The sequence below is a fragment of the Palaemon carinicauda genome, chromosome 16 (assembly GCF_036898095.1).
Source record: "Palaemon carinicauda isolate YSFRI2023 chromosome 16, ASM3689809v2, whole genome shotgun sequence".
In the NCBI taxonomy this organism is placed as follows: domain Eukaryota; kingdom Metazoa; phylum Arthropoda; class Malacostraca; order Decapoda; family Palaemonidae; genus Palaemon; species Palaemon carinicauda.
Genome location: NC_090740.1, coordinates 60,831,972 through 60,841,971, shown reverse-complemented (window position 1 = coordinate 60,841,971; position 10,000 = coordinate 60,831,972). Strand labels below are relative to the sequence as shown.

General features: G+C 32.2%; 1 protein-coding gene across 7 annotated transcripts in view; it reads right to left on the bottom strand.

The window, feature by feature from the left end:
- The window catches only part of LOC137655741 (uncharacterized), a 1,545,462-nt gene that overhangs the window by 668,585 nt on the left and 866,877 nt on the right, over window positions 1-10,000 (bottom strand). For all 7 annotated transcript variants that reach the window (XM_068389795.1, XM_068389798.1, XM_068389799.1 and 4 more), the window contains one exon: window positions 8,359-8,488. In XM_068389795.1, coding sequence (XP_068245896.1) covers window positions 8,359-8,488 — 130 coding nt within the window. The remainder of the gene's footprint in view (window positions 1-8,358; window positions 8,489-10,000) is intronic.

Below are 10,000 nucleotides of genomic sequence, written 5' to 3'. Positions count from 1 at the left end.
GTTAGTCAATCATGCATATAGGGTCATGGAAGGAGGCCGTTTATCTAATCTATCTGTTTGTTAGAGTGCATTTCCTTTTTTATGACTTTGCAAAAAGATCTGATTATATGTACAAGTCCATAAATGTTGACAATAAATGTCTGCTTACTTAATTAGAAAAATAAATTTCTTATTTGGCATCTATGCCTCACTAATAAAACCATTCAGGGATCAATGCTATTTTGTGAAAAGACTATAAAAGGAATTATCTGTGCCTAGGTTAGGTAGGGGATACGAGGACATAGGCTAACTCCCATATCTAGCTATATTGAAGAATTCTTATAGCCTAAATATTTTCCAAAGGAAATATAACTAATCATTTCATAAGAAAAAGGTCAGCTAGGCCTTCAGAAATAATTGTGTAGCCTAATCTAAGCTCGTAAACAATGGAATTTTTCATAAGAGAGAGGGGGAGGGGGAGTCCTGAGGTGTTGGCTACTTCATGACACCCTCTTGGTATTGAAAATGAATATAAATATATAAGAAACAGTTACTTTTCGTACAGTTAATATGGTTTTCAGGGAAACAAGAAGGGCGATTTCGGACACACTGAACCCATTAATGGGCACATCAAGATCTTCATCGGCACAGATATATCAATCGAATTAGTTCCTTCGTATCCCCCATTCATGCCGTCACGAAAGTGCTGTTATAACTGTTCCATCTCTCTTTTTGATGGGCATATGCTTCCTCTTCTTTGCCCAAATAGAGATTACACTAATAATTCTCTGAGCGATTCTTACATTAAAGCCACTCCCTGAATTCATAGCTTTGGCAGCTTCTGCAGTCCTGTTTAAAAATTATCTCCAGCCATTCCTGGCTTTTCTTTTGACCTCATTATTAATACTGGAATACTTGGCGTGCTCTACCTTGTAAGTTTTACTACCTCCTTCAAAACTTTCAACAGTCAATTTCTGTCCTTGTCTTCTTTTTATAGTATCCCAAGTATCATTTAATATCCATGGCTTTCTCCTTGTAATTACATAATGACAATACAAAATGACTTGATATATGTTCTTATATCACGCTATTCCTCATTAATTGCCCTCTCTTCGTCTCTTAAAGTCTGTAAGGCTGCAAATCAATTCCTACAATCAACTGCAAATGTTTCTCCATGTTCATCTTCTTGAAGTTTAGTTGTATCAAACCTAGGTATTCTATCTACATTTCTAAAGGGTATTTTCAGTGTTAATGTCTCTACCTCTATAGCTTCTTACATCTCTCAGACTCGTCCATCTCTCTTTATTAATGGCTATGTGATCTATTTGATATTTGCAATTGCCACATGCTGAAGTCCATGTACATTTGTAGATGTCATTGTGCTGGAAAAGATTACCTCCAATGACAAGATTATTTGTTGAACAGAAACGTATAAAATGGGCTCCATTTTCATTTGTAACTTCGCCAAGACCCTCAACACCCATCACAGTCTCTATACCTTGATTATTTCTTCCAAATTTAGCATTGAAGTCCCCAATCACAATTTTCATATCTCTCTGTTTAATGACAGATCGAAAAAAAAAATCAGACAATGGCTAGGTTAAATAAAATTTAGATATCCATTCACCTGAAATTACATATAAAAAAAAAGCTATATATAAGTTTAGCGAGATTGGTGTTACTCTATTGGCATGAGTCGTGGTATGACAATGAAACAATATCCAACAGATTTTGTATATTTGAGAACAAACCCCTCAGAAAAATATTGGTAGTTAAATGGGAGGACAGGATTTGAAATGAAATTATAAGAAAGATTACTCAATGCCAAATTTGGATGAGATCATGATAAGGGGTAGATGGAGATGGTTTGGGCATGCACTTCGCACTCCCCAAGTGAGATTAGCTCACCAAACTTTAAACTGGGCTTCACAAGGCACTAGAAGAGTTGGCAGACCCATGCCAAAATCCTCCAAAATACTAAGAGTGCGTGTTCGGTTGGGTTTGAGTAGAGAAATTAAGACATCCAAGGGAATTCATGAGAATGGATGGGATTTAAAAATGCGGACCCTTCAGCGCCACATGTCCAACGGTGGAAAACCCTGCATTTAGAGTACAAGGGAAAAGTTAGAAAGATTAGAGAGCAAGATTGAAGAAAGGAAGCAGGAATGAAAATATAAGGGAAGACTGTACATGGAGTTTATCTAGGGGCCGAAGGGTTTTTGTAAAAATCCCTGAATATGGTCTACAGTGCACCGCTTGAGGTTCATAGACAGATAAACCTCCTTGGATCAGATTCATAGATTTGGAGCATATGGCCCAGTGGAAGGGCCTGTAGGGTCATAAGGCTCCGGGTGCAACTGGTGGGAAACCCCAAATTGCACAATGTAGTTAAAGTTAGAAGAGGTTAGGAAACAAGAAGGAGAAAGGACACTGAACCAGAGGTAAGTATAAGGATGAGAGTGTCTGCAGCTAGGCACTGAGGGCATACTGCAAAACCCATTTAGTAATGCTAAAAGTACACTTAGTAGGACTGACAAGGGAAAACCATTATTGATTTATAAAATGAATATGTATGTGGGACACACCTGCTTGTTCTGTAACAGTTATAGGAAGAGTTTATGGTATCATACATGTGATGTATATACAAAAGAAAGGCTAAAATATAATTGATAAGGACTTTTAAGAATGTGTATTCCAAATCTTCTATATCAATGAAAGCCAAAACTGTGTAATAATATGAAGGCGGGAGAATAACTTCTTTGGGAGCATGGGGTTTCTGAAACAAAACAAGGCAACGTTATACCTCCCTGGAAATTTGATATTTTAATGGATCCAGTGTTTTTTTTTTTCTGAAAGGATAGGAGATGCAATTGCAAGTTAATGTAAAATTAACGGACTTCAATAGTGCCATGTTGAATGGCTGTTAACTGAAGACATTAAAGTGAAGTTGTAGTAGCAGACAAATGTCTTTAGGAATTGTGAATTCAAGTAGAGATTGGATAAGAACAGAAGTTTTTTTTTATTTGCGTGTGTAATTATAAGTCAATAAAATGGATAATAATAATGTGAAAATCGAAGTGAAAATGGAGTAGAGAAAATAAGTAAGGCACAGCAAGAGCAAAGAAGAGGAAGTGTATATATGGAAGCAAAATTTGGTATTTATGAAGGGATTGCCTAATTAGTTTTTCCTTATGGGATAAAATAGGACTAAATAATGATGGGAACCATCGAGTTGATCTTTCACTGTAGTGTGAGAGCAAGAATGGTTGAAAAGGTAAGAGAAGTAGCTACGTTAAAATGAGAAGTGTATAGATTCGGGGAGAGTAGGTTGGTAGAATGATTCGATAATTCAGAATTTGTGGGAAGAAAGATTGAAGGGAGACTTTCAAAATATTCGCTATACTTGGTGAAAAAGATGAAAAAGGAGTCAGAACTGAAAAGCTTGGCTATTCAAGCAATGTAAAAGTTTATGTAATACTATAGTATATTGTGATGGGTCACTTATAGCAAAAATAATTACAGCAAGGATATTTGAAGAACGGGATTGACACAAAACCTTTAAGCGAGATGTGTAAGAACAAAACAAAAAATATATATTTGGCTTTGATTCTTTGGAATAAATGTTAGAGAGGTGAAATTCAACGTACACTGGGAATATATAGTGAATGATAGTACGTGTTGCACCAAAGGAAAGCTCAACTACAAATATGTAAACAAAAGCTATATAGATTAATTTCAATGCATCTTGCTTTTCCAACTACGGTTGTATCAGAGCTATTAATAATAATTATATGTGCTATAGTGGCACTGGCATGTGAGTGTGCACTGGCAATGTAGTGACTTTAGAATGTGTGTAAGATGAGGAAAATACATTACCAGTAATGCAGCCAATGTCCCTTAAATGTAATCAGAACGATGAACTTTGTTCAGGCTAAAGAAAGGTACATAACACAAACAGAGCCTGGAAAATAGTCCACTCGCAGTTCAGAGCAGGTTCATTGTCCCACTCACTCATTGCCTGTACCCACAAAGTGCACAAAAGGGAGATCCTCTCCTTTGGTCCAATGGCACATCGCAACAAAGTTTATCATCGGTAAACTATCGTCCTGGCCCAATTATATTATTGTCATTTTTATGGTATGTGTATATACTGTATGTATGAGTGAAATATGTAGTACTATGCCTCACTTTACCGTTATTTATTAAGCACGCAGGAAGAAGTTACATCTCGAGCTTTGTTAATCTTTCAGCTCAGAAAACCCAGTGGAATTGCTACAGAAAAGACTGAAAATGAATCTCTGCCAATTCCGCTTCTGAAATGACTAACATATGTGTACCTAATTGTTTTCCTTATAAAGCTTTTATTTTCTTCTTAATATCAAGTCAAGTAACGAACAGCTTACCGGTAGTTCTTTCATATCCAGGTAAGCCAATGGTTACACAATGTACAGTAGATGAGGGAGGAAAATGAAGCTAAGTCTAACGACAAAAGAAAAAAAGAAAAAAAAGAACCAATAATGGAAAACTTACCAAGACAAAGAACATAATTTTCCGTCAAGAGCAACTACGGTGCTGGTAAAATGTGTGATGTGGTCTGGCAAGTTCCTCGTTGTATATTAAAATTTTTTACTGAAGTCTGAAAGATGACCTTTACAAATAATTAAGCTTGGTCATAGATGAAAAAATATGTATATAAAACTTATGCTAGACCTAGTAAAAACCATGACAATATAGATCCAGTGAATAAAATCCCATAAGCGATGAAAAAAAAAATCTTTAATTTAGCTGTGGTTTATATTTTCGTTTTTGTTTACCAGTTCTGGCAAGTTATGGTATGTTTGTCATTATATAAAATAGCACTAATATAAATTAATTCAGTAACTGAAATACATAACATTCTAAGAAATATTTTCTGTAAACTTTGGAGACAGCAAAGACTCACAGAAAATTATTTGTGAATAAACTACACCTCCAAAAGATACAATATTACGAGTATATATATATATATATATATATATATATATATATATATATATATATATATATATATATATATATATATATATATATATATATATATATATATATTTATATATACATATATTGATATATACATATATATATATATCTATATATATATATATTTTATATGTATGTATATGTATATATATATATATATATATATATATATATATATATATATATATAAAATAGCACTAATATAAATTAATTCAGTAACTGAAATAAATAACATTCTAAAAAATATTATCTGTAAACTTTGGAAACAACAAAGACTTACAGAAAATTATTTGTGAATAAACTACACTTCCAAAAGATACAATATTACCAGTATATATATATATATATATATATATATATATATATATATATATATATATATTGATATATACATATATATATATATATATACATATATATATATAAATATATATATAAATACGAAGAAAATTAAGAAATATGAAATGATGAATATTTAAGGAATAGATTTCCATATTTTCTTATGAGATAACCAGGGGAAGCTACATAGAGTGTTCCTTCATTTTAGGCTTTGCTTGAAGAGTTACAGCACACCGTCAATAAAATTTATGAAAGATTGATAGGAATGATTACATTATGCTGCTAGTTAATAAGGAAAGAATTTTGTGAATGGTGTATGTTGATGGATCAAGTGTCAACAATTACCCCTCAGAGGCGAGGTAGGAATGGAAACAGGTCCTTCAATTAAAGGGGAAAAAAAGGTTATTTTAGGAGTCATTAGGTTTAATCAATTATTTTGTTCGTTACACCTTATTCCACTTATCTTTATGGCCGCATTTATAACTTTCATATATTTATATAACAATAAACGATTTACGACTTTCATATATTTACATTACAATATACGGATGAAACGACAATAAATCTGACCAGAAGCACGGCGAATTTTTTTCTGAAACTAGTATCTGCGGATTTTTGGCGATCAGGTTAATTATTGAGGTCGATTGTAATTAGGTCATCTAACGACGTGATTGTTTACCAGCAATAGTTTCGTAGCCAAAGTAAATAATTTGCTTATTATTTTAGAATGGCTTCAGGATTCTCTTCTTGGGGAAAAGAATAGGCTTTATTTCAAAAATACCTTCTCATTATGAAGTAAACAAATCCACGTCAAGATTTGAAGCTCCAGTTTAATATTTCAATATTCTAAACATATTTGAAGTAACAATATTTTATACATTATAACGGTACCTTAGATCTGCAAGAAACATATACACGCAATACACAAACACGTGAGCACACAGACTAACACGCACACGCACACACACACGCACATGCATATATATATATAGATATATATACATATATATATATATATATATATATATATATATATATACATATATATATATATATATATATATATATATATATATATATATATATACATATATATATATATATATATATATATATACATATATATATATATATATATATATATATATATATATATATATATATATATATATATATATATTCTTTTCACGCAAATCAGATTTTCTTTAAATAATTGAAATGCGTAAAAAAAATTTACTGTGAGGATATGAAATGAGAGATTTATAAAGAGAAATATATATACATACATATAAACAAATGGATGGAAAATTATTAACAAACAGATTGAAAATTTTGGAGATTAACCAATCATCTCGTGAGTTCTAAAGCCCACCAAAATATGTTTAAATATAATTAGTGACGATTCTCTTTTAATGTCTCTATAATTAAAATATAATCTATCAAAATAATTGATTTTAAATGAATAACCTATATTGGTCTATTACAGAGACATACCACGTAAAAATATATGTGAAGCTGAAAACCTAAAAAAGAACGAACATTGAGATTCCAAAATAGCTTGAGTAGAAGAACCCTTGGGGATGGAACATTAAAAAAAAAAAAAAAAAAAAAAAAAAAAAAGGCTTCATAGAGCTGAGAACAGATAGATATGAATGGAGGACAGACTAGCTGAAGTCTGATCATTATTCAGGTTTTGTTGGTGAGGGTAAAGTTATGAAGCAATTATCAACAAAACATAGGGTGATCGCAAATAGGAGGGAAGATGGAGTTACTCATATTAAGTTATGTAGGCCTACTGAAAGAAAAGTGATTGCTACAGAAAATGACGAGTAAAGAATTGTTTAAGAAAATAAATATTGGAATAATTCGAAGAGTGACTGAATCGTCATCTATTTACGCAAATTAAGTGTGCAAAATGAAAAGCTGTAGCAGAGCATTTTCAAGAGATTTATCACGAAAAGAAAAGTTACAAGGTTGGCTAGTTAAAAGGCCGTAAAACTCTAATTCTGTAAGGAAAGAAGTAAACGAGATGAATTATCATGATTTATGAAGAAAACTCACTTTTTATGTAGCAAGATGAACTGCCATAAACTTAAAAAGGAGAATTATACAGTACAAAATATCCTTATGTGAAAAAAAGGAACTGTATAGCAAAGGATGACTGAAACTACAATTTTAGGTTATAAAAGGCTATGTAATAGACCTGAGCCCATCGTCTATCAAAAGAAAATTCTTATACTCTAAAATAAAACTCTTATCGTGTTTGTGTGTTTCAAAGCCTAAGCTCCCAGCAATTCTATGGCCCTAAAATACTTTAGTAGGGACTAGAAAAAAAAACTTCTGTTAGCATTATTAAATTATTATTCTCCGATGGCAAATTATGTAGAATATTTAGTTAGAAATATAATCCTGCTCTTTGAGTTGTCAGAGAGAGAGAGAGAGAGAGATGAAGTAGTTTCATGAATTAGGCCTACTTTGGTGAGGAAAGCTCTTGGGTGTAATAAAGTTTGGAGTTGTGAAGGTGTTGTGGGGAGGCCTTTTAGTACACCAAGTTGATATGAAATAAATGAAATAGACAAATAGCACAGAATTAAAAAATCTCGAAGTTAAAATGATAAGAAGAGAAAAAAATCATCAGAAAGGGAAGATTACTTTATGGAGGAGATAAATCAATTACATTATACACAATGCATATTACATGAGTGAAAAGATGCTATGCTGACTATTTTCATCTCGGAAATGGCATATCTCAGTCGAGAAGCCATCCGGTTCTAGTGCCTTGATTGGTTTCGTTAGTCAAATTATTCAAATCCAGTGAATAAGAATTACAAACGTAACTATTGGAGATCTTAATTGAAGGTCATTTCAGTTACCGGACAAAAATTGATAAAATAAAAACTTATGCTTAAGAAAACAAGAGAGAGAGAGAGAGAGAGAGAGAGAGAGAGAGAGAGAGAGAGAGAGAGAGAGAGAGAGAGAGAGAGAGAGAGTAAAAGATAATTAACAACTCCAATACCTTACCTGTATACGGGGTCCTTATCTTCATCCTTATACCAGAGGATCAGATTGACCTTATCCTGAGGGTCGGTAGGGTTAAGGTCACAGGGCAATGAGGCACTTTCCCCTTCAACCCCTTCCACCATTACCAGCACTGCAAAAGAAATAAAAAGATAAATGAACAACACCCTAAAGGGATGGAAAAATAATATAGAAAATTAAAAATAACCTGCAAAGAGAAGGCAGAACTATGATTTAATCACAAGAAAAAATAATAAGAATATGAAACAGAATTGTACTTTTTCTTATGCAAAAGAGATTATTTTAGAAATTGTAAAAAAAAAAAAAAAAAAAAAAATAGTACAAAATAAAATGTTTTCCGTCCCCTAAAAAACCGACAGATAAGTGATGGCGATTCTACTCTTGGGGAAAAGGTGCTTTTTAATACTAAATGAACTGTTAGAGTATATTTCTCTTCAACGCTGCAGCAAATAAAAAAAAACTATAGATACCATGTAAAGACAAGGAAAATGGAATAAAATGTTTCTTAGCAATAAAATTCGTAGATATCTTAATCCCGATTCCATTAGCAATAAAAGGAAATTAATATCATAATGCAAATAATTTTACTGCATGTTCACGATGAGAGCAAACCCCAGTATATGGAAAGTACTGAGTTGACATTTGTTATTCTAATTGTTTTTTCTTTATCAAGGAATTCACTAATAAAATCAAAATATCAAGGATTCAAATATGAGGAAAGTGAGTTATACGGACAAATCCTGTAAAAGCTACAGTGCATCAGTAGACAATAGTTGTAAATTTTGTACCCGATGGTAAATTGACTAATGAGTTGTAAGTTCAGAAAGAGAGAGTATTACATGAGTGGATAGTCATAGTTCTATTGTCAATAAGAAATGGAGTGTTTCAAATTAGAAATAAATATTCGATATTTGAACATTAATTCACAATTTAGCCCTTTCAATTCCCCCTCTTTCTTAATGTATTCAAGTACACAAACGCAGACATTTAGATATCCATACAAAAGATTCATATGAAAGTTAAAATCTATCACACTCGACTCCATTAAGATTATAAAAATCTTAAGTTTAAACTTACTTTTGAAAATATGTGAACGAACTGCTCTATTACAAAAATGATTCATAAACATAGAATAACTACTACGTAGCCTAATTTAGAAAGTTACAAAACTAGTTTCTATTCTACAATCCCTGGTGGCTTCACAAACAGCTCCAGCCACAAAGGTATCATGAAATGTAAACCAAAAACCCAGTATTCGGGCAATTCCCAATGAAAACGTTTTGGATACTGTAATAACGTAGACTTGCAGCAGTGTTTGTTTAAATTTAAAAAATCCCTTAACAAAGCACATAGAGCCTTTCCTAAGTGGTCAACATACTACCTTGTGAAGAGCAATCGCCTGTTATCTTTGTTCGATTTATATTCTACTAGGACATGCTTCAGATTTCTCTTCTCGCAACACTTTACAGCTGCAGACTGTAAATAATGATAAAAAAAATATGAGCTCCAGGTAAACTGCCTTACTGTTTTTGTTTTATCTCTTTACGTTAGGCATAGACTAAATAATGCCATTAGTATGGCTATTTTAATGTCTCAACTTCCTAGAAAATAAAGTTTGTTATTT